This window comes from Saccopteryx bilineata, chromosome 11, assembly GCF_036850765.1.
Source record: "Saccopteryx bilineata isolate mSacBil1 chromosome 11, mSacBil1_pri_phased_curated, whole genome shotgun sequence".
In the NCBI taxonomy this organism is placed as follows: domain Eukaryota; kingdom Metazoa; phylum Chordata; class Mammalia; order Chiroptera; family Emballonuridae; genus Saccopteryx; species Saccopteryx bilineata.
In genome coordinates this window covers 79,455,052-79,480,259 of record NC_089500.1, presented here as the reverse complement: position 1 = coordinate 79,480,259, position 25,208 = coordinate 79,455,052, and the positions used below count along the sequence as shown (strand labels likewise).

At 50.8% G+C, this 25,208-nt stretch overlaps 1 protein-coding gene and 1 pseudogene across 4 annotated transcripts; both read left to right on the top strand.

Moving 5' to 3' along the window:
* Positions 1-1,218: 1,218 nt before the first annotated feature.
* Positions 1,219-12,859, top strand: RWDD3 (RWD domain containing 3). Of its 4 annotated transcripts, none has more exons than XM_066247211.1 (4): positions 1,219-1,570; positions 9,289-9,732; positions 11,497-11,612; positions 11,722-12,859. In XM_066247211.1, the coding sequence occupies exons 1-4, from the start codon at positions 1,486-1,488 to the stop codon at positions 11,779-11,781; spliced, it is 705 nt and encodes a 234-aa protein (XP_066103308.1). In that variant the 5' UTR covers positions 1,219-1,485; the 3' UTR covers positions 11,782-12,859. The 4 variants fall into 4 exon arrangements, with proteins under 4 accessions (XP_066103308.1, XP_066103306.1, XP_066103305.1 ...); XM_066247209.1 differs by having other exon boundaries at positions 9,289-9,737; XM_066247208.1 differs by having other exon boundaries at positions 1,221-1,570; positions 9,289-9,779.
* Positions 12,860-14,214: 1,355 nt separating this feature from the next.
* On the top strand, positions 14,215-14,392 carry LOC136315766 (small nucleolar RNA U3; annotated as a pseudogene).
* The last annotated feature ends 10,816 nt before the right edge of the window (positions 14,393-25,208 follow it).

Genomic DNA, 25,208 nt, shown 5'->3' with positions numbered 1-25,208 from the left:
GGAGTTTTTTTTATGTTTGTTTGTTTTTTTATTGTTAAACCAAGTGGCCACATCAGAGATAACTATGTGTTTAAATAAACCTTTGTCTTTCCAGTTATGTACACAAGGGAGCTCTGATCTACTTGGGGTCACTGGAATCCCAGGCGTCCCCGGAGAACATGTCTGGAGCAGCCTATCTGGGCTTAGATTCCGTTCTGTTCTGGAAGCTGCTATCTCCCTTAAAAAAACAACAACAACCCTCTTTAGCCACAGTGGGAAGACTCGGGTGGTGGTAGCATGAATTCAGTCTTAGAATCGGCCCAGCAGGCTCTAACTTCTGGAGGGCAATGACAGGAGTCACTGGGCGGTCATCCAACGCCCCTGACTTATCTCTCAAAATGTTATTTCCGATACAAACAAAACCGGTGGGGCCTCCCTGAGCTAAGCCAGCTCCTCCCCCGCCCCGGGGGGAGGGGAGGGGGTGTTTTGCAAAACTTTAGAGGTGTTGTTACTCACAAAACCAAAAAGTTTTTGGTCAAGCCAAACAGGTGGACAGACAGAAATACCGAAGAGGATCACTGCAACCTTGTCCAGGAATTCAAAGCGGAAACAGATGAATTGATAATAGTTGCCCTGTCGCTCTGTCTCAAGTTCTTAAACTTAAGTGCTGGCTGGGTTCCGGGACCCTCATTTCATACATTAAGCGTCAGGAGTTTTCACTGTTCTGTACCCTCGGATTTCACAAATCAAACAATACTGAAAAGCCAGGCTTGGCTGCGTTTACACACTTGATCGTGACCCCAAGGGCCAAGGAGTTCCACCGGGGATGTCAGCGGGGCTGTCCCCTGTAAAGGGAGGGGACAAATGGACACCTTGGTGCAGAACTGTCCACAAAGTCTGGGGCCATCGCAGTGACATCCTGAGATGGCAGGCCTGGCAGTTCCAACCTACTTGTGGCCCGCCCCCGGGTAAGGGGACGAGGTGCTTGCGCCTAGTTTGCTCCGGGGAAGGCTCAGCCTCCGGGGGTGGTTGCCCAGGAGAATGCAGGGTCCCCCCGCCCCCCCCCCCCACAGTTGACACCTAGCTTAATTGTGCGCCTGACAAGGGCTAACCGCGACCTCCGGTCACTTCCCCGCTTGTTTTTCTTCCCAACCAAGTTCTCCGTGCCCAGGGGCCCTTCTGTCTGCACGCGGGCGGAATCCGGCCGGCTATCGCGCGTCCAAGGTCAGGGCTGAGCGGGGAAGGGCTATGCTGGGCGGCCGCCCTCTGGCAGGAAAGCCCCGGGCGCGACTCTGCCCAGGGTTATCGGGCCTCTGGCCTCCAGGGAAGGCCCCCAGAGACGCAGCCTCCCAGGGCAGCTAGGAAGCAGGAGCCGAGGGCGGACCTCTCGATTCATCGCGGCCCGCCCAGCCCGCCGCGCGCTGCGGAGACGCGGGCGCCCCCCGGTGGCCACCGGCGGGCTGCGCGGAGGCGGCGGAAGGGGCGGTGCGGAGCCCGGGCGCGCGAATGGCTGGGTCGGCGCGGGAGGAGCTGTCGGCCCTGGCGGCGATCTTCTGCGGGCCCGGCGAGTGGGAGGTGCTCAGCTGCTCAGGTGACCGTCGGGCGCCGGGGGACCCGCTAAGGATGAGCTGTGTGGGGACAGGCAGGAGTGGGGCGGCCACCCCCTAAGGGTGACCGGTGCCGCGCCCCTGCTCGCGCCTCTTCTGGGAACCCGGAACCTGAGGCTGCGGCTCGGGCGCCCCCCTGCGGTGGGTCCTGGCCACCCGCGTCCGAAGTGCTGGTCGGGATCCCCACGCGCCCCTCCGGCCCGTGCTCCATGTGTCCGTCGGGCTTTCCACCTGCCCAATGTGCCCGTCCGGCTTCCCACGCGCCTCTCCGCCCCAGGCCCCATGTGTCCGTCAGGCTCCCCACGCACCCCTGTGCCCCACGCGCCCCTGGCTCATACCGCTCCCCAAACTCGCAGAGCACCCAGGCCTGTGTGCGCGCGAACCACCCCCCCTGGAACGCGCTCCCCTGCGCTTTCTTTGGCTGCCCCTGACTTGCTCTTCAGCTCTCACCTGTAAAAGAGGCCTCTCCTGACCCCTGGATAAATCCAGCCTCCCTAAATTGCGTGACAGTGTGTTACTTGGCGCTGTGTCCTGTGTATGGTATTTGGTTTCTCAGATACAGCCTGAGAGCAGGGACTCTGTGTTCTCTGTAATCACAACACTCCAAGTACCAAGGACAGTGCCAAGCACCTAGGACAGGACAGGCACGCAGCGCTCCTTCTTAACTTTTCCTCGTTATGTTTGCAAGTTAGTTGCTTTTCTTAGGCTTTTCCTAGCCCCCTGAAAAGTACTAAGTGTCAGCTAGAGGCTCCTGGGGGTGTGCCTTAATTGTTCAGCCCATGCTCATTTATTTCCTGGGCACATACAGTCTCAAAGGCACCATCGTGTCTTCTAGGAGCTTGGAGTCTAGAAACGTTCTTTCGTGTATTTTTGGTGATAGCTAGAACTTACTCTGTCCCTGGCCGTGGCCTCTATTAGGCACAAACCCAAACTTCAGTTGAAGATCATTAGGGCGCCCATCATTTTCCGTTTCCGCTGGGCTTTCAGATACTGATGGAAATGTTTTGGCATGGGATTTAGCCTGCTTTTGTGTGTTCGCTACTATTTTATTTTTAAAGATTTTATTTATTGATTTTACAGAGAAGAGATGGCAGGGAACGAGAAGCGTGTAATTGCCTCACACTAGCTGTTCGTTGCTTGCTTGTCCTATGTGGCTTGCCTTGGGCAAGCCCAGGGTTTTGAACCAGTGACCCTAGTGTTCCAGGTTGGCGCTCTATCCACCACGCTGCCACCAGCAGGCAGGCTCATCGGCTCCTATTAAAGTTGGCTTTCTGACCATACCTCGGCTGCCCTTTAAGAAGGTAGTCTAGCCTGACCAGGTGGTGGCGCAGTGGATAGAGCGTCGGACTGGGACGCAGAGGACCCAGGTTTGAAACCCCGAGGTTGCTGGCTTGAGCGTGGGCTCATCTGGTTTGAGCAAGGCTCATCAGCTTGAGCCCAAGGGTCACTGGCTCGAGCAAGGAGTCACTTGGTCTGCTGTAGCCCCCTGGTCAAGGCACATATGAGAGAGCAGTCAATGAACAACTAAGGTGCCACAATGAAGAATTGATGCTTCTCATCTCTCTCCCTTCCTGTCTGTCTGTCCCTCTCTCTGTCCCTGTCACACACACATGTGCTCACGTGCGCGTGCGCACACACACACACACACACACACACACAAAAGGTAGTCTATAATGTGCTGCATGTTGTGGGAAGGTCATCTAGGAGTTATATGGTTTCCTGGCTCCATGTGGCGTGTGGTGGGCTCATGTCACGGACTGTTTTTTTTTCCTTACCCCCTCTACACAGTCACTGAGCACTTTTACGTTCCAGGCACCGTGAACCAGTCAGTGCAATGGACCTGCTTTCTTTTTAGCGCCTAGCCTGTCTCCTCTCTTTCTCACACAGCTGTTTGAAATCCCGACCTGAAGACCAGCTCCCTTGCTGTGTGCCGGTCACCGGACTCCCCAAATTCCTTTGTTATGGCTCCGCTGGGAATATCCTGGGAAAACGGCCCTGTGATTCCCCACCCACTGCTGAAAGAGGCTTGAGTGGTTGTGACCCTGGGTCGTGACTGCACGGCCGGGCGTGAGGCACTGCTGACAGGACTGAGAAAACCCCAGAAAAGTCGGTGCGGAAAGAGAGAGAGCCGCTTGTCACTCTCAGAACACTGTGGGGGCCCTTTTATCTGCTGTTCAATTAAGCATGACTTTCCAGCCATGCCTCCTAATTAATTTAATTCAGTGTTCTGGCATCAGTAAGTAATTGAATGATAAAGGAATTCAGTGTAACAGCTTAGAACATTTTGTTGCGGAGAGATTCACTGGAGAAGGAAACAGCTCGGGAATGCAGGTGACCATCATGCGCGTGCGTGCTGGGGAAGGTGAGGGCTTCTTTACCGGGGCTGCTGGCTATCACGCCCGCGGTCCCCCTCAGCCGTGGGCTGGAGGATATAGGCTTGCTACCAGAACATTCTGATGCCGCCAGGTTTTTCCTGCCCCCCCCCCCCCCCCCCCAGTCAGGCGTCTCCTTGCTGCTGCTGGAGTCAGGAGAACACTGTGTGACGATGGCACTTGAGGTACGAGGTGGCCCAGGCAGGCTCAGGCTGCCGCCACTCAAGGGTGAACTGTGAAGGCCGCCCTGATTGAAGGGGCTGAGTAATCGGATTCAGTTCAGCTGGGCTGATTCATGCTGAGAATTTCTGGGGACTTCCGTCCATCTGGCCTCTGTACAATGGCTGCAGTAAGCGGATAGTAACTACCTCTTAGGGGCATACATGGGGCATAATCCCCACACTCTCCTAGGGAGGTCTGTGGGTAGATCGAGTCAGGGGTCCCTGTTCCTCCTTGTGCCGTGTGGTCGGGCCAGGTGCCGGGTTTCACGGGGTCACTAACTGTGTGCCTGAGGCTTGAGATGCATCTTACCTGGTCGGGGTTTCTTAGCTTTATTTTACAGAGAAAATAGCGCTCCCTGAGAGATGGGGCACAAGGGACGTGCGTGCACCTGTGAGATAGGCGAGGTTGGTATCTCTGAAAATCATTTCCCTGATGAGGGCACTGAGGGTCACAGAGGGGACACTGCCGTGGTCCGTGCTCGTTATAGGTGTAGCTGGCATTTCTGGAAATTATTTTCCGGAGGAAAAGGCCGTCCTTGGGAGGAAGTGTGTAAGACCCAGTCGGCCACGATGTGTGTGCCCAGCAGTGGCTCCCAGCAGTGGAGTGTGCACCGTGCTCACACTCCTGTGTACACCCACATCCCCTCTGCTCTGTCCTGTGGGTGGCCGGCACAGCGCTTGGCTCTGTGAAACCGATTAGGCTGCGAACTTCATTTCTTTTTTTTTTTTTCATTTTTCTGAAGCTGGAAACAGGGAGAGACAGTCAGACAGACTCCCGCATGTGCCCGACCGGGATCTACCCGGCACGCCCACCAGGGGGCGACGCTCTGCCCACCAGGGGGCGATGCTCTGCCCATTCTGGGCGTCGCCATATTGCGACCAGAGCCACTCTAGCGCCTGGGGCAGAGGCCAAGGAGCCATCCCCAGCGCCCGGGCCATCTCTGCTCCAATGGAGCCTTGGCTGCGGGAGGGGAAGAGAGAGACAGAGAGGAAAGCGCGGCAGAGGGGTGGAGAAGCAAATGGGCGCTTCTCCTGTGTGCCCTGGCCAGGAATCAAACCCGGGTCCTCCCGAACTTCACTTCTGAAGGGAGGGATGGCCACTTTGAGCTTCACTTCCTTTTAGTTATTTATTTTTTCTTTGTGGTGACCACATTTTGTGTGTGTGTGTGTGTGTAAGAGACAGAGAGAGTCAGAGAGAGAGCAGATAGGGACAGACAGGAAAGGAGAGAGAGGAGAAACATCAATTCTTCGTTGCGGCTCCTTAGTTGTTTATTGATTTATTTCTCATATGTGCCTTGCTCGGGGGGCTACAGCAGACTGAGTGACCCCTTGCTTGAGCCAGTGACCTTGGGCTCAAGCTGGTGAGCCTTTCTCAAACCAGATGAGCCCGTGCTCAAGCTGGTGACCTCGGGGTCTCGAACCTGAGTCCTCTGCATCCCAGTCTGATGCTCTATCCACTGCGCCGCCGCCTGGTCAGGCAGCGGTGACCACATTTTAAACGTGTATATAAAAATCCAGCTGTGACGCAGAGGCCAGCCGTGGTGGCCGCCCAGGGTGGTGGCCCGGCGGGGGGAGTGAGAGGGAAGAGAGTCCTGGGCGGGGCCGTGGAGGAGGGAGTGGGCTTCTTGGGGCTCATCTGAGGATGGACAGGTAAGGCAAAGGCCAGGCGGGTGTGGAGACGTCAGTGGCTTGTGCTGTAGGAAGGACTTCTGAACGGGCTCTGCGGGAACCCGGAAGAACCCACCCTCTTACATTTGTTTCGCTTACGCTGTCCTGGGGTCTTCTGTGAGCGGGCAGCGTGTGTCGGGTTTCTGAAGCCAGCTGCATCCGCACAAACAACCTCCCTGTGGACTCTGGGCTTCACTCACTTTCGCCAGTTCCAGTCTCTGTTGTTGGGGGTGTGGTTAGCAGCGGCGTTTCTTTCAGGGACTTGTGGGGGAGAAGGAGGCTGGAGCCCTGTTTTAGTTATTATGTGGGTACACTCAGTATGAGGTGGAGTGACCTATTAGAAAAGGACCCCCCAAAACAACTGAGGAATATGTATGTGAACTTCAACCAGAGAGAAGAACTACATATTCTGGTAGGGTTTGTATTTATTTATGAGATTTTATTTATTCATTTTTAGAGAGTGAGGAGAGAGGGGGAGAGAGAGAGAGAGAGAGAGAGAGAGAGAGAGAGAGAGAGAGAAAGGAGAGAGAAGGGCGAAGCAGGAAGCATCATCGACTCTCATAGGTGCCTTGACCAGGCAAGGCCAGGGTTTTGAACCGGTGACCTCAGTGTTTCCAGATCGATGCTTTATCCACTACGCCACCACAGGTCAGGCTGTTTACTTATTTTTAAAAAAGTGTTCCACTGATTTGAGAGCAGGTGGTAGGGGGCAGGGGAAGAGAAGCATGAACGGTTTGTTCCACTAAGTTGTTCTGTTTAGTTGACAACTTCTTGCTGGCTTCTCATATCTGCCCTGACTAGGGGGTCAAACCTGTGACCTCTGGTGCACTTGGTAAACACTCCACCCACTGAGCCACCCAGCCAGGGCGGTAAGGTCTTTAACATAGATAGAAATCATCTGGCGATTTATGAAAATGTTAGGTGGTTTTTTTTTTTTTTGTTTTTTTTTTAGGGCAGGCCTTTTCTGGGTCATAGATGTTTATTGAGAATGAGGACTTTGTGAGTTAAACTTATTAACTAGGGTTCTCGGGTGTTGGGGGGGGATTAGCGTTAGATTTAAAAGAGTTATTTTTCTGTTTGTCACTCTGTTTCTAAACTGATAATCTTAAAGTAAATGAAGGCAACATTGCTTTCATTCTTTTTAATTAAAATAAAAAACACAAACAACAACCCATATCAGACAGGCATCAAAAATTTTCAGGCCTAAAAAGGATATTTAATTGCTTCAAGAGTTTAGGCAGATGAGAATTGGAAGGGTAATCTACATGCCCTGGACCTTTAGGGAGAAAATGAGCTTTCAAAAGAATATGTAAATTTATTACCATGTTCAGTATCAGTGGAATGGCGTGTGGTATTGGGCCTTTCATTTTCTTCTGGAGATAGCATTTTTTGTGTGTGTAATTTTACTTTGCAGTGTGTGTGCGTGCATGTACGTGTGTGTGTGTGTGTGTGTGTGTGTGTGTGGCGAGGCTGGGAGTCACCAAAAAGGCTAATCAGGAAGAGCATTAACTTTTCCCAGTTCTTGAAAGAATTAAAGCAGTTTTATTTTTACACATCTGGCTAATAACTTCCTAGTTTTCGAGATGTGGGAGAAATGAGACACCTGCAGTGGTGTCTACGAGGCGTGGGAAGAGGTGTGCAGAAGGACGTTGGCTCGCCCAGTGTGGATGCCGGGGACGGGGAGGGCTGGACAGAGGCCACTGGACGTGACTGTGTCAGGGTCCCCAAGCCACACTGGGGCTTGACGACTTGCTAGAAGGACTCACAGGCTCAGAAACACTGGGCGGAGTCAGCATGTCTCCCCCACTGTAACCCCTCAGAGCCGGGAATGGGGTGCCTTGGGCCTGGGAGGTGCTCAGAGAGTGTTGCATGAAGATCTGCAGAAGCTATGCCGCCTTCGTGAGAAAGTGGGGTCCCCTACGTGACGTCTGGATTGCTTGTGCAGTCTGATGGCCAGGTGCTGTCTGTAGGTCTATTTATAACGCCCGTTTCACAGGTAGAAATGCGCTGAGCTTGCTGATACACAGGGAGTCCCTTTTCATAGTAAGATCTTTACTTTACTTTATTTATTTTTAATTTAATTTTTTTTTGTTCTGAAGTGAGAAGGGGTGGGGAGGCAGACAGACAGACTCCCACATGCACCCGACCGGGATCCACCCGGCATGCCCACCAGGGGGTGATGCTCTGCCGACCTGGGACGTTGCTCTGTTGCAACCAGAGCCATTCTAGCGCCTGAGATAGAGGCCATGGAGCCATTCTCAGTGCCCGGGCCAACTTTGCTCCAATGGAGCCTTGAGTACGGGAGGGGAAGAGAAAGACAGAGAGGAAGGAGAAGGGGAGGGGTGGAGAAGCAGATGGGCGCTTCTCCTGTGTGCCCTGGCCGGGAATCGAACCCAGGACCCCTTGCACGCCAGGCCAACGCTCTACTACTGAGCCAACCGGCCAGGGCCTCATAGTAAGATCTTGTTAGGGACACACAACTGGATGGAAGGGCTTTGAGAAATTGGAGAGGGTTGTAGAGGAATGTACTGTGAGGCTTGGGATTTTTTTCCTGTCTTGATGCAGTATGCATTGTCCTGACGGAAAACAGATTTCAGTCCTCTCGTTTTGGTCGGGTCTCCATGATGGGCACTGCCTGTGTGGGTGGGTCTCAGACCAGTGCTTTGCAGGTAGCACTGATTTTATGGGTGCACCTACCATTTCTTGGCAGGTTCACATGAGGTTATTAGGGTGTGGATTCCAGAATGATCAGTTGAAGTGTGGGTAGGAAGAAAATGTTATACAGAGAAACCGGAATAAGAATGGGGAAAGACCAGTTGGCTAAGTGGTAGAGCATCGGCCCAGTGTGTGAAAGTCCCGGGTTCGATTCCTGGCCAGGGCACACAGGAGAAGCGCCCATCTGCTTTTCCACCCCTCCCCCTCTCCTTCCTCTCTGTCTCTCTCTTCCCCTCCCGCAGCTGAGGCTCCATTGGAACAAAGTTGGCCCGGGCGCTGAGGATGGCTCCATGGCCTCTTCCTCAGGCGCTAGAATGGCTCCGGTTACAACAGAGCAATGTCCCAGATGGGCAGAGCATCACCCCCTGGTGGGCATGCTGGTGGATCCCGGTCGGGCGCATGTGGGAGTCTGTCTCTCTGCCTCCCAGCCTCTCACTTCAGAAAAATACAAAAAAAGTAAATAAATAAAAATAATGGGGGAAGAGCCAGTGTAAAGGCCAGTGAGGTCCTGGGTGCCCGTGTGCTGGAGCCACATATGATCTGTGTCTGTACGTCGAAGGACATAACCTGTAAACCAGAGCCTTCTTGCTAGTATGGGTCTCCCCCAAACATAACTCAGTTTCCCCATGAAAAATACATTGACCCGGGTATCAAAACTTTTCACTGGTTGGTGTCGATCCAAACTGAGGGCTGTGCGGCTAACGATCCTTGTTGGATGCCTTCCAGAGACAGACGGCACCGTGTTCAGAATTCTCACGGAAGCCCGAGGCCCGGCGGAGGCGGACGTCCCCTTAGAGCTGGTGTTCCACTTACCGGTCGGCTACCCCTCGTGTCTGCCTGGCATCTCGGTCCGCTCCGAGCGCCTGACCCGGGCCCAGCGTGCGGCCGTGCGGGAGGCGTTGCTCGAGCAAGCGCGGAGCCTTCTGTCGGAACCAATGGTCCACCAGCTGGTTCTCTGGGCTCAGCAGAACCTCAGGCACATCCTCGCCCAGCCAGGATCGGGAGGCGGCCCCGGAGAGGGTCCTTCTGAGGCCCCCAGCGGCACCGGGGACGAGGGGCCGTGGCTAGCCCTCCTGCACCTGGACCACATGCGGGCGAAGACCAGATACGTGAGGGCCGTGCGGCAGTGGGCCTCCGCCTTGGGGCTGACCGGACGACTCCTGTTCGCGGGCAAGGTCATCCTGATTCTGCTGCAGGGCCTCAGGGACAGCATCAAGGTGCCCACGGGCTGGGGGTGGGGCGTGAGTTCGGCCCTTTTCTAAGAGGGCGTGTTGGTGCATGCCTGTAGCGACAGTGGGGCGGGTTGACCGGTTCCCTCTGCCTTCTCCGTGACCGCGCCCACGGGCCTCTGGTTTTGCGGAGTCTCTTTAACGTCTCACGACGACCACAAACTTGAAAACCTTGAAGGCTAAGCAGAAGGCCAGCGAGAGGTCATGAGGAGTCTCTCGGGGAGACGAGGGTTTGTTTCTGTAACGAGCCTCAGCTTTGGACGCGGGCAGCCAGAGCGGGGTCCTGAGTGTGCCAGGCGTCCGAGTGTGGGTGGTCTGCAGAAGCATCACCTCGTGTCCCTGACAGGTGCCGTCTGACACTGTCGTCAGCTCCCTGTGACACCTGGAGGAGGGGAGCCCGCCCCCCGCCCCGCGGTGTCACGGGAGTGCGGGGTGGGGGGGCGATCGTTGGGGCTGCCACCTCCCGCGCACCCTCGCTTTCCGCCGACTCGTCTCAGCCTCGGCTATCACGGCCCGTCTTTGGGTTTTCCGAGTTCTCATCCGAGCTCGTGTCACCTGCGTTATGTGGGACCAGACGAGGGGAGGACTTGTGAAGTCTCACACCTCCACAGAGCCACACGTCACCGGTTAAGTTTTATGTTTTCAGAAGAAAAGATAGTCGAGAATCGTTACAGTTGAATTAATTTTAGAGGGACTGAGAGCTCGCACTCAAAATCTCGCCTGTCATCTTCAGGGTTTGTGGAATAAACCACCGAGCTTTTTCTTACCACAAAGCCTGTGTGGCGTCTGTGAATTCACCTGATGAGTGAGGTGTGTAGCTACAACGAGTGGTGCAAGTTTGTTATTATAGATCCTGGGCTGGGGTCTGACCCAGGGACCATTCATTCTATGGTGACTTATATCTATACGTCTTGATCCTTTTGGGGAAGGTAATGGGCTGGCAAAATGGATGCACAACCTTTTCCTTGCTCCCGTGTGCCCCAGAGACTGCGGTTTTTCTTCAAGGCAGCCCACGCATCTTGGCTCGACACAGCTGCTTGGCTCTGTAGATGTTAGACCGACTCCGTCAGTTAATTAACAAGCATTTATTCATATGGCTAGGACTTGGCTAATGTAGGGAAATGGCACTTGATAAGTAAGGAGTTCTTTCTTTTTTATTTATTTTTTCCTATTCACTGTCCCTCAAATGCCATCCACTGGGAATGCTTCTGTTAAGTTTTTATAAGGTTGCAGATAAGGACTGAGAATTACCGGTGCGTTTGGGAAGGCAGGTGCTGTACACCTGTGTGCCTGTCACTCTGACACCACAGGCGTAATGACAGTAGTAACCGTAGCTGGCGCTCTCAGGGTTTTGCCCGTACTGACTCACGGACTCACGGAACTTTCCCCGTCAAGGTGTGGAGTAGGTCTCCGAGGCACAGAGGGCAGAGGTGACCAGCCCGGGGTCACAGCTGGTAAGCTGTCCAGTCTGGTGTTAAACCTGAGCTGGCTGACGGCCTCACTCCTCACTTCTGTGTCCCCAGGCTCGCCCCACCCCCGCGTGCGTGAAGCCACGCTGACTCCCTCCCTCCCTGTGTGATTCAGGAACAGAGCGAGCGCCCTTGACGCGGGAGGGTCAGCCCATAGGGGTCATGGCGGCTCCGAGGCAGGTAGGACTCGGGACTCAGGGTGCGGGGCGCACTGACTGTCTCGCTTTGTCGTGTAGGAGTACCTGGTGCTTCAGAAAACCTCCAAGGTCGACGTGGACTCGAGTGGACAGAAGTGCAAAGAGAGAATGGTCAGCGTGCTTTTCGAAGGGAAGGTGCAGCCTGGAGACACGAGGTGCGGTCGAGCTCCACAGCGGGCGGGAGGGCGGGTGGTCGGTCAGGCGGGCGGTCACTCCACACCGACGCGTCCGACGTGTTCACGAGGGTCCTTTGTGCCCGTGCAGGTTTCCGGCATTCGAGGTCAAGGAGTTCTCCTCGCTGGACGCGTTACAGAAGGAGTTTGAAACCGCGGGACTGGAGAGGCTGTTCCACGAGTTTGTCCCTGGGCTGGTGAAATGAGCTAGGACACGGCGGACAGGATTTCTTATTGTGTGTGTGTGTGTCTGTCTGTCTGTCTGTCTGATGGTTTGCATTGGGCTTTGCGGGCAGACAACCGAAACGAGTCAACAAGGAATGATTTTAAATGTTTCCGCGAAGCGAAACGGAAGATGCCCCCCCCAGCATCGGGAACAGAGGCTGATTCTATTTGGGGAAGTATCAGACAGTGATAACACCCACGTGCTCTAATTTTTGGCAGCGAAAGTGCGGCTGAGCGGATGGAACGTTCTTTGAAAGACAGCTATAAAAAGACGACGGGAAAGGAGCCCTTGTGTTCACAGAGAGGGTTTGTTCGGAACTGTGTGCAATTTTCTGGCTGATTTTCTTACCATAAAATGTTTTTTTGTTTGTTTGTTTTTTAAAGGGGTTTGTTTCCATGTTTACTTTTTTTTTTCACGTTTACATTTTTAGCATTGGGTCATGAGTTCCTCCCATGTATCTTATTACGGTCTGGCGTTTTAAGTGGCAGGCTGAGGAAAACGTTAATACGGGTTTCTCGGTAGCGTGGCCTAAACCGTTGGTCCGATGACGTAGCGGCCGAAGACAGTCTATGGAATTTGATTGACGGTTGCTCCCGCTGGTGTCTCAGAATAGCACGGCACTTGCTTAACTCGTTACGGGGCTGGAGGAGTACTCCAGATCTACCGCTGAGGGTATTTCTTTACCCAGATAAAGGGCACACCAGACTACTGCTTGAACATCTGCCTCCCCCAACCCCAGAAGATTTCCCTTCAACTTTCGTCTTCCAGAGAGAGAGAGAGAGAGTTACATGTTCTTAATTTTGTTCTTCGTCTCATAATTAACACTCAGCTGAGTAAAGAGGAGTGGTTGTGTGGGTGAGATGGAGATGGGAAATAAATGGATATATAAAAAAAATAGGAGCCGTTTCCCCCTATTGTGAAAAAGCAGACGAAAACGTCTAAAGGTCGCAGGACTGCTAATGGATGTATACCAGTTTTCAAGAAACAAAATTTAAAAAGTCGAGGGCTAGAGTCCTTATTATCGATCAGTTTGGTATGTCCCTCCGTCTACAGCCTCCATCGGTTTGCTTTCCACCGTTCGGTTTGTGACTGACGTGCTTTTCCCCCCAAACAACCGGGATCCTGGGCTTCCGTTTCTTCCATTTCTTTAGGTCACCCGAAGTGACGCTGCTTTGTCCCTTCTGTCCCCCGGGGGTTACTCATGGCCCTCCAGGGAAACAGCCGGCCGGATGTATGTTTGTTTACATTAAGGAACGGGCGTTAGTGGGTATGAAGGCTGGTAAGTCCCAGGTTTGCAGAGTGGGCTGGGAGACCAAGACGGGGAAGAGCTTTTGAGCTCAGCTGACGTCTGAAGACCGTGCATTGGTAGAATTCCTCTTGCTTGTGGGAGGTCAGTATTTGGTGCTATTCACGTCTTCAACTGATTGGACGAGGCCCACCCACACCGGGCGGGCCGTCTGCTTTTCTCAAAGCCCACTACATGTAAATGCACATCTCACTCCAGAACACTCTCACAGGAGCATTCGGAACAATGTGTGACCACCTAATCTGGACAATGTGACACATACAATTAGCCATCATGCCATCCACAGAGATCCCATCTGTAGAGTCACCGTCAGAGGTGAGGCAGGTGGCTTTTGGTTCATACCTGCTTAACACCTGCAGCCTCTTCCTGCCACGCTCTCACTGCTGTAGGACATCACACACTGACACGGGGGCTGACGGCATCGGTGAGTAAGATACCGGTGACAAAGCAAGTCAGCAGCTGGACAAACTGGAGTGCACTTTGGTCTGAACGGCTTCTCTGGAGTCAGAGCCGGCCGCCATGATGGACCGCACAAGCGGCTGCTGGCCACTGGTGTCAGCGTGTGACAAATGTAGACTTGAGGACAGATACTGATTTTTTTTTTCTTTTTCTTCATTTTTCTGAAGCTGGAAACGGGGAGAGACAGTCAGACAGACTCCCGCATGTGCCCGACCGGGATCCACCCGGCACGCCCACCAGGGGTGACGCTCTGCCCACCAGGGGGCGATGCTCTGCCCATCCTGGGCGTCGCCATGTTGCAACCAGAGCCACTCTAGCTCCTGAGGCAGAGGCCACAGAGCCATCCCCAGCGCCCGGGCCATCTTTGCTCCAATGGAGCCTTCGCTGCGGGAGGGGAAGAGAGAGACAGAGAGGAAAGCGCGGCAGAGGGGTGGAGAAGCAAATGGGCGCTTCTCCTGTGTGCCCTGGCCGGAATCGAACCTGGGTCCTCCGCACGCTAGGCCGACGCCTGATTTTTTTTTTTTTAAAGTGACCTCACATGCTGTGGGACATCTTTCCAGAGCTCTGAACTGGAGTTTTAGAAAGGTGAGCTTAAGACTATACTTTCAGGGGTCATTTCTATAGTTTGTTACTAGAAAGATGAGTTCCTTGTCGGCAGCGGGCGCCCTGGAGTGATGTTAGGAGAGGATTCTGGAAACGGGCTCCCTCCTGGGTGAACCCCGTCGGGTGTGTTTTGAGGTGTCTGCCCACCTGCCTCTCCATCAGGGAGGGATCACTGGCCTCTGTGAATATTGGCTCTGGACCGTGTGTGCAGGTGAGAAGCTCTCTTGGAAAGAGCCCGTGATGTCCCCGGATACATGTGTGTGCGCCTGCCCTTCCCCGTCCCTTGGAACCCCCATCTCTGCGGCTTCCATCGTCCCCTCTGTACGTAGCCAGGCCTTGGGTCCATAGCTCAGGCGCTGGCCTCACCCCCAGCTCGACACACCTGTTCTTACTCTCCGCCCGAGACCACAGCCTCGGATTGGCCCACACCTCGCGTCTGGGGTGACGAGAGCCGACTTGGTGGCCGTATCCCAGCTGTGCCGCTGTTGGCGTTGTTACCGCAGCTCTTCCTGGGCCCCCAGGAGTAACCCTGGATTTTCCTCGGACTTGTTCTCCACTCCCCTGCCTGCCAGTAGCTGCCACGTCTGATTCCCTGTGAGTCTTATAATCACGCATCTCCTCCCCCCCACCCCCCACCATTTTCAGGGCTGCCACACTGTATGTACCTTGAGGTCTTACTGTTTTCTGGGCAGGACTATTGGAAGTCTCCAAACTGGTCTTCTCACCTCTGCCCCTCCCCCATCCGTCCCATCCGATACGTGGCTACAGTTAATAATCTCCCAGTCAAAACTCTTGGGGCCAGATGTGTTTTAGAATGCATTTATTTTTTTGAATTCTTGGAGTTTTAAAAAGGTATTTAATATAGAGAGAACGCTTCTATCCCCCCCCCCCCCCCACGGGGAGGCAGGCAGCATCCTGTAATCAGACATTGCTATGTTGCAGTGACATGGATGACCGGTCACATAAAGTAAGACAGTATAAACAGTCTCGTATTTTTTGTGTTAAACTTGAGTGCCAGGTGAGTTGGGATCGGTGGCCCACGGGGGTGGTGGCCCAGCCCACACTTCTCCGTGACGGCCCTTCAAGCGTGGGGACGCGCTCAGGACGGGCTCTGCTCCTCGCTTCCCAGGTGGCTTGAATAATTAATTTATCAAAAATTATAGCTCGTCCTCCTCACCTGGACATCTATTTCCCTTTCATCCCACTCTGGTCCACGCCCCCGCTTAAGGCGTGGCAGCCAGGTGGGATTCCGGGCTGGAGACGCGCGGTAATGAGTGGGAAGACCGTGAATGGGGCGGTCACGGGGTCACCGTGGGCAGCACTTTCTCAGGGAACTTGTGGGAAACTAGAAATTACTTTATGAAAGAAATACGTAGTCATATTCTGTGTTAAGATTTTAAACCTATAAAAAAACGATCAGAGAATTTTCTTTTCTTTCTTTCTTTCTTTCTTTCTTTCTTTCTTTCTTTCTTTCTTTCTTTCTTTCTTTCTTTCTTTATCAATAACAGTGCTGGTTTCAACCACTGTGTTGGCAACGTGCATGGATTTTAGCAAAAAAGCCTTCTAGTTTATTTCTCAGCCGAAGTATAAAGACCACCTTAAATTTCAGCCGTTACGTTGGGGTCCGGGGTCCTTTCTGAGTTGAAAACGTTATAAATAATCTAGTCATTTGGGAATGTGCTTTTCTTTCTTTCTTTCTTTTTTTTTTTTTTGTTAGATGCGTATCATAAATGCCATCTTAGCTGTGCATACTTATTCAATAAAAGAACAGCAGAATCTAATAGCGACAAGACATTTTAATGAGTAGAGCCATTTTCCTGTTCGAAGTAGAATTTTAAATAAGGCAATCTGTGTTTCTTCCATTTTAAAGTCTATTTCTTAAAAAAAAAATCCCTGATTTTAATGCATTTTGAATGGAATGGGAATATGATTCAACATCGTCCCCCAGCTGCTCATTCTCAATTGCCTGTTGAGTGGCGATGACGGGGTGACACCAGAATTGTTTGCCCTTCTTGCTTCTGACCCCCGAAGAGTATTTGAAAAGGGCATCCTTTTGTCCTCTGTGCGTGGTCCCGGGCTCGTACCCTGAACGTCCTTGGCGGAGGGATACGCTCATAACCAGCTGCGGCCGCTTATCCACAGCAAATGTGAAATTCTGCATACACGTAAATGCAGGATATGAACAGGAAGCTCAGGCGGCGCGATGGGCACGGTGAGGAGCCCCCACGCCGCCTGGCGCGTGGTGGACTCTCCATCGCTGTTCGCCGCGTGGGTGCTGTGCGTCGGGAGGGACTGGGTGCTCTGGGGCCCGGTGTGTCGCGGCTAAGGCTGGGTTCTGCTGGTCCCTGTCCACTGCTCCAGCGAGAGACACAGGCTGGGCAGCACTGTGGTGTGAGACCTCGTCCCTCCTCTAGGAACATTATCTCTTGCTCAAAAGAATTACTACCTTTTCTGCAGCATGGCGATATCGTGGTGGCTATAGTTTGATTTGCGATGTGTCAGATACTCTCAAGAACATCCAGGATCTAAAAATACGTAAGTATTCAGGAAAAAAACCCAAGTTATTCTGAACTGTTCACACTGGGAAGAAGCTTATTAAAAAATAAAATCCAGCCTGACCTGTGGTGGCGCAGTGGATAAAGCCTTGACCTGGAATGCTGAGGTTGCCGGTTCAAAACCCTGGGCTTGCCCGGTCAAGGCACATATGGGAGTTGAAGCTTCCTGCTCCTCCCCCCTTCGTTCTCTCTCTCTCTCTGTCTCTCTCTCTCTCTTGCTCTCTCCTCTAAAATGAATAAATAAAAATAATTTAAAAAAAAATCCAGGAAATCACTTCCAAGGATTAGAACAGTGTTTATTATTATAGACTCAATGATTATAGGTTCTCTCATCTTCCTTCATACCACACCAAGATGGTTAACTCTTTTGCAGACCAACACGATTTTTTTTGGTGAACTGGCACCGGTCCGGGCACTGGTGGTTGAAAAAAACACTGGACTAGACTAGACTATTCTGATATTTTGTAAGAATAATAAGAAAAATTAGAATCCTGGCTATTCATTCCTTTGTTGATGCATGTTGTTTTTAATTGTTAAATTTCAACCTGATCATCATTATTCTTGCAACAGAACTTGGTGACTTGGGCCACGTTCCTGGGAAGGAACCTTCTTTTTGACGTTAGGTTTTGAGTCCCATGATTTAAATTTATACTATTGGGTCCAGACTTTCTCTTTCTTAACAGTTAAAAGAGATTATTATACAAGTTGATAAATCTTTCTAGAGGAAGACTGTGTGTGCTTTCTTTTTACATTTTGTAAACTTGATCTTCCTAAGTGAGGCATTATTGGGTTAAATGCAGACATTATAGTTGTATACTGACTCAAGAAATAGAAATATTCTCACAACATCCAGTTGTTCCTGTTTTTGGCTCTTTGGGTGTGTTGGCTTTTATGTCAACCTTAGTTAGTGTTTTCTAAACTTTATAGGATTTTCTTCCAGCAAAGAACTGTCTCTTTTCTGAGAAATAAAACAAAAAGCAAACAAACAAAAAAAACACACCAGGCTTAGAAAATGAGACTGTTTTGTATATTAATTAGGAGATCTTTGAACTTGAAGAATAAAATGTGTTGATGCTTTGGGTATGGAACAATTATGCATTCAAGGACTTTAATTTTATGCTAATAATGCAACAAGCTTTACATTTTGTTTTGTTTGCATTTCCTGGAGATAATTCAAGGCAGCTCATCCGTCCCTATACGGCACAGAGAATGTCGGATGGCTTCCTGATAGTTAGATGATATCGACGCGCCCATTATCAATCTCTATTACCCACGGTTTGTAATTTAATTGAAAAGAATCCACTGCAGGCAAAAACTCAACACTTCGGGTTTTAGGCTAAAAGCAATTTTTCTCTTTTAAAAATTGCTTCCTCTTATTTAATTTTGTAGTTCACAGAAATGGAGAGAGTCTCATCCCGGAGCTGAATTTTTGAACACGCCAAGCAGATCACCCTCTAGAACTAAAATAACTTCCAAATAAGAATGGCTGATAGCCTATCACTGGGCTAATACTCCCTCATGTAACCCAACGAGAGAGACAGCCACACAGTGTGCTGACCCTGTCTCCCCACAAAGATGCCCACAGGGAGAGCACTGACATGGTATGGGACAGACTGTTGTAAAACCAGACGCCTGGCAATATTGGGTAAGGCGTTGCACTTTTATCTTATTTCAGTGTGCTCACTCTATACTCCTTTCGGCAGACCTGGGCAAGCTCAGGGTTTCCAACCGGCGACCTCAGCATTCCAGGTTGGTGTTCTAAGCACTGAGCAACCTCAGGGCAGGCTCCTCTAAGCCCAATTCTTAAAACCGTCCGCGTGAGCTTAGCTTCACAAAGAAAGAGCCTGGAGCCCCGGGAAGAGTCGCACGTGTCTACGCGACACAGTCAATTGGGCGAAATAAAAGGAAGTCTTGGATTTACTAGTCCGTCTCTCTGATTTAAAATCCGTTCCTGATGCTGACGTTTTGATGATATCAGACGCCCTGCGTAAATGTCAAGGTGATGAGAAAAGATTGTGTGAGCCCGCACTTGTACCGTCTTCAGAGATTTCTGAGCAAGTAGCAATACTGTTTTTCCCCGTGTGTAAGACATTCCCGTGTATGAGACACACCTTAATTTGGGGGCCCAACATTTGGAAAAGAAATGTAAAGTGATTGAACTCGACTATTATTCATCATAACAGTCGTACAACTCCTCATCACTGTCAAAACTCCCCTCTGCTAGCTTGTGCTCCCCTGTGTCTGAGGACAAATCACTGTCTTTACTGCCTCGTCCTCAGTTCCATCGATGGCGTTTGAAATGCCACAACCCCTGTGTAAGACGCACCCAGTTTATAGACCCCAAATTTTTTGGGAAAAGTGTGTCTCATAGGTGGGGAAATATGATAATTCTTCTCCCAGGATGGTGAGAACGTGGCTCTGGGTCATGAGTCTGGTGGGACTCCAGACAGCCCGGGGGCCTGGCTGAGCCCACAGCCCGGAGCCTCCTTCCCGGCCTCCTCAGGGGCGGCCTTGCTCAGGCTTGATAGTTTCTCCCTAGTTTTATTATTATTTATTATTATTATTATTTGAAAAGTAATTTAAAAAAAATGCCATGGTATGTATGACTCTTTAAGTGTGTAACATAGACGGCCAATTTCTATTTTGCTAGGCGGTGCTATGTTATATTACGTTATATTGGATACGATATTATATATATATATAATAATGTATAGATATAATGTTTTGAAATCTATATGGCCAGCACATGTATCACTAACTTGTACTTGCCCTGGCACTTGCTGGGTATCCTCTGTGGTCCCCTGAGAGTCCCTCCCTGCCCTTTCCCGCCCTGCCTTGTGCTCTGTCCGGGAGGCTCACCTTCAGGGTGAGTCCCTTGCCTCTGGGCTCGGGGTTGGGCTGGGTTGATGGACGCCCAGGCAGCTGAGAAGAAAGGGATTGAGCCCGGGGTGGGGTGGGGCGGGGGGGGGGGGAGCTGCTTCTCCTGGCGACCCCCGGTGGGGTTCGGAGGGCTGACTGCCTTCCACCGCTCAGACCCCAGGTCCCGGCTCAGGCAGGTGCACCTCTCTGTGTCGAGCTCTCTCGCTGCTCATGGTCTAGCCCAAGGACTGTCCCCTGGTTCCTACCCCCTGCTGGCCCTGATGAATCGCCCTTTTATTAAATGCTCTGCAAACCACCCATTTTCCCCCGTGCCCTCTATTTTCTGTCTGAACCCCGAGAAATACTACTTGTAACACTGCTGGCGCGAGAGAGTCATCCCCCCACATTTCACGTCGACATAGGGTATTACCCGCGTTTTTAATCACCTACCGGCTCCGGAGGGGAAAATGGTCTCTTGTTTGAATTTATATTTTTTTGATTATTATTGAGTTTGAACATCTGTTCATATGTTAATTGGCTATTTGCATATTTCTCTTAATTGCTTGTTAATATTCTTTGCCCATTTTTCTTTTGGGTGATTTCTCTCTCTCTCTCTCTTTTAAATTCCTATTAAGAGTGGATGATTTTTTCCCCCTTATAACATTTTCCAGCGGATTGGTATTGGTATCTGTGAAGATTGCTGCTTTCACATTTTGCTCCTTCTTCTGGACCATTTTGTGAGTTTCCATGGACTGCAGTGGGGTCTCAGACTCGTCTCACTAGTGTGACCTGCACCAGAAATCAGAACGACAGTGCTTTCTCTTCCTCTTTTTTATTTTTGTGCCATGTTTCTCTAGACCCCTGGTCGGCAAACCGCGGCTCGTGAGCCCCTTGAGTGTGGCTCTTCCACAAAATACCACGTGCGGGTGCTACCTCCATAAGGAATGTACCTACCTATATAAGTTTAAAAAAATTTGGCTCTCAGAAGAAATTTCAGTCGTTGTACGGTTGATACTTGGCTCTGTTGACTAATGAGTTTGCCAACCTCGGCTCCAGCCTGACTCACCACGCTGGCTGGCTCTTCCAAAGCTGTCGGACGGTAGGGGTGTTCGTGGACGCTCAGTCTTGTTTCTGACGCTCACTCTGCTTTTCCCAGAGTGTTTCACGCCGACGCCCGGAGACAGCCCTTGGGTAAAGCGCGGACTCCTGTGGGAGGCAGGAGGGGCCCGGGTCCCAGGGCCCAGGCGCGTGTCAGGGCTCTGAGGTGGCTGTCTTCTCAGTCCCTGCGTGGCGTAGCTCTGGTCCTGAATCTTGTGTCGTACGTCATCCGCTGGGTAGCTTGCGTGGGTCCAGCAGGGCCCAGAGACAGAGCTGCTTTGTAACAAGAGAGCTGGACCACTGTGGTTTTAGGCAGAAACCCCGAGTTAGTGGAAGGCTCACTTAGGGGGCCCCTCCTCGAGGCTTACTAGGGTACAAACACAAGCCACTGTGTCTCGCGTGGAAGGGCCTGTCGGGCTCATCTGCCACCGTGGCACACTTTGCTCTCAGAAGAAACGACTGAGGTTAAAAAACTCACTCTGGTGGAAGGGTGGGTGTCAGGAAACCATACCATTCTTTTCTCCTTTCTCCTCTGTTTAATGTGTGTGCGTGCATGAGGATGCACAGACACAGACACACACAGACACAGAGATGCACAGAGACAGACACACAGACACACACACACACAGACACAGAGATGCACAGAGACAGACACACAGACACACACACACAGACACAGAGATGCACAGAGACAGACAGACAGACACACACACACAGACACACACAGACACAGAGATGCACAGAGACAGACACACACACAGACCCAGACATAAACACACATATAGACACACACAGACACAGAGATGCACAGACACAGACACACAGACACAGACACAGAGATGCACAGACACAGACACACAGACACAGACACACACAGACCCTGACATAAACACACATATAGACACATAGACACACACAGACACTCACAGACACACAGACACAGACACACACACAGACCCAGACATAAACACACACAGAGACACATAGAGACTCACACATACACAGACTCACACAGACACAGAGATGCACAGAGACAGACACACAGACACAGACACACACAGACCCTGACATAAACACACACATAGACACACACAGACACACAGACACACACAGACACACACAGACACACACACACACACAGATACACAGACACACACACAAACATAGACACAGTCACACACACAGACCCAGACATAAACACACACATAGACACATATCGACACACACATACACACCCACACAGACATGCACAGTTAGACACACACACACACACACACACACACACACACAGACAAATAAACAAGACATTCCAGGAAACACAGACCTCGAGTGAGCCGTTTTCTTTCCCGCTCCTGCTCCCTTGTCCCTGTGTTTCCCTCTCTCCTTCCCTTTCTTCCCGGGGACACTGGTCTCCAGGAAAACCTTCCGCGATGACTGCTCTTCTCCCATTCCGGTGACCCGTTAGAAGCGATGCTTATTTGTTGATAGAAACCAGGTTCGTATTAGAGGACACCTGTGACCTCTAATAGGAGAGGGAGGGACCCGGTTTTACACATGGCTGCGCTGGGAACGTGTGCGGTCATGTGCTCGTGCACGTGAAGGGGAGCCCCGAGACCCCGCCGGCCTTGGGGACGCTCAGATGTCCCCCTCGGCACTCGCCCGCGTCCCACCGGGCCTTCGCTTTCCTTTCCGATCAAATCCGTTATCCCTGGAGCGTTGAAGAAGAGTCATCTGTCTCGTTTCTTCAACTTCTCTTTGCATTTTCTTTAATTACTACACATGGAACTGCATGTCTTTCAGCGAGGCTATAAGGCTGCGTGAGTGTTGATCGACTTTGTTTAAAAGATGAAAATTAATCCCCATTTATGGCTGCTAGGGTAATATTCATTTTAAATCACACACACATACACAAAAGAAAGGATTGCAAATAAACTCTTAGAAAATAATTCACAAATTGGTAATGACTTATGTGGCGAATTAAAAAACAAAAGACAAAAGACAAAGTCTCCTATTTTTACGGCATTTGTTTTGTTAGCTCAGTTAAGCCAGAGGTGTGGGTACAAATTTAAGTCATGTTCCTAGGTTCATACAGAGTTACAGAAATAGCTAGCCATCCTTTCAGTCCTGTATCTTTTCATTTTTCATGAGATGGCTTTCATTTCTGAAGTTAGACCCCCCCAATATTTTTAAGAGACAAGACCCCATGACTTGATGCTAAATGTAATGACATCCTGATTTTTTTTTAATTTTATTTATTTTTTTGAACGAGGAAGGAGGTGATGTCTGGCACAAGGCCTTTTCCCTGAAGCATCCATAAGAATAATAAAAACATCATCATTGCTCGTGAGTCCAAGGACTTGACTTTCTGGAAGTAGTCAGGGAGTCTGGGACGAAAAACGCACATTGCATCATGAGCCAACACGTGGCAAGGATTCCAGCGGAAGAGCCGCTGTGTTTTGAATGTCACGAGGACCGCGTTTCACACCCTTTGTTACATCCTGCCTCTCACATTCTTATCTTTCCCGTGAGCGCTGAATCTCAGGAAAATCTACCGGGTGTGTGTGCCGTGGAAGGGCGACCTCCCGAACCAGTATTTTCACAGATAAGATCAACACTCCCTGGGTCAAACTTTTGAAATTTAGATCGGAGGGGAAGCTGACAAATGCAAGGCCGGTGGTGCTGAATTTTATCCATTTCCCCAGCCTTTGAATTTTCTATTCCAGTCCCCCAGGGACCAGAAGACAAACACCATCTCTTCAGCCCTCTGGATTAAACCGCTGTGGTGTATGCAGACACTCGGAATGCCTTTGGGGCTTCTGCGTCATGAACGCATGGGGAGGTTGGTGGTGGTGTGTGTGTGTGTGGGGGGGGGGCGCCTCATATCTGTGTTCAGAACCTTCATCTTGGGTTAAAATTTTGAGTTGAAAGTTTCATGTTGACACCTGTGAAGCAGGGCCTCATTGTTCGTGATTCGGACGGAGGGCACGCTCTAGTTCTCAAGTGTGTTTCAGTCCATGCCTTTTTTTTCCTCAAAGTCAGCATCGAATGCTGTATGTGCGAGACCATCAGCGATCAAAGTCTGTAAAGGCTACATTCCTTCTTAAGCGTTCAAAAGGTGTTTTAATTAAGTTTTCAGAATTGCTTTTGGGTCGTCTTCACCATTCTTCAGTGCTTTATTTCCATTCAACAGAATAGCAATTAAAATTAAAATTTAAAAGAAATAGCCCAGTCGGTCATACTTTTATTAACTTGAGGTAGATAATGAACCTGTCCCCTCTGAAGACGGAGCTGAAATCTGCTGAGAGGCTGGGGATGGGGTATTTTAATTAAGGGAACCCTTATTTGCAAAGAGCCAGCGTTACTCCCTTCGACTTACAACCCGAGCCATGCATACGAGTGCATTGCCCCAACCAGCCTAATAGAGATTTAATACTTGTGTTTAAGGAGCAATTTGTCATAAATTAAGAGCCTTCGCCTAGTGCATTTCAAGGATGTGATTCTTTGCAGAGTTTTCTGTTGTGAAGGAATGCACGGAACACGAAAATTATATAATGTTCGTACAACTAGGAAAAAGCCTGCTTTGTGATTAAACCTTGGCCTCGTTCTCAGCTGCGCAGAACCCTGTGCAAAAGTTCAGATTGAATAAAGACGTAACGAAATGAATTGTCACTGAGGTGTTCTTAATTTCTTTTCTTCCTTCTTACATCTTGAGCGATGGCTTCCGTGTTTAAGGAGTGTTTTAGCATGCACAACATAACTCCGAAGACATCTGTTCTGTCGATGATTCAGAAAGGAGGCCGGAGGGTGGGGGATGGGGGTGGGGCGGAGGGAGGAGAGGGCAGAGGGGGATAGATGGTGATGGGGAGATGGGACTTGGGGTGGTGGACACACTACCCAGACAGATGAAGTGTTATATCAATAGAATTGTGCACCTGGAACCTGTGTAATTTTATCAACCAATGTCACCCCAATAAATTCAATTAAAAAAAAAAAGCAAGCCACAGAGGCCTACCCCAACCACACTCTAAATAGTGAGTGACAAGCAGCATTGATAGATAAATGATGTGTTCTCTACTTGGGGGTAGGGGTAGCAACTTTTCTTTTTAGTTGTTTACAGCATTAATATCTAGTTAGAGGAAAAGTATTAAAAAGCCCCTACCCCTGTTTTTTGTAGTTTTCTGAAGTTAGAAGCGGGGAGGTGGAAAGACAGACTCCCGCATGCGCCTGACCGGGATCCACCTGGCATGCCCACCAGGGGGCGATGCTCTGCCCATCTGGGGTGTTGCTCCATTGCAACTGGAGCCATTCTAGTGCCTGAGGCGGAGGCTATGGAGCCGTCCTCAGCACCTGGGCCAACTTTGCTCCAATGGAGACTCAGCTGTGGGAGGGGAACAGAGAGACAGAGAAAAAGGAGAAGGGGAGGGGTGGAGAAGCAGATGGGCGCTTCTCCTGTGTGCTCTGACCGGGAATTG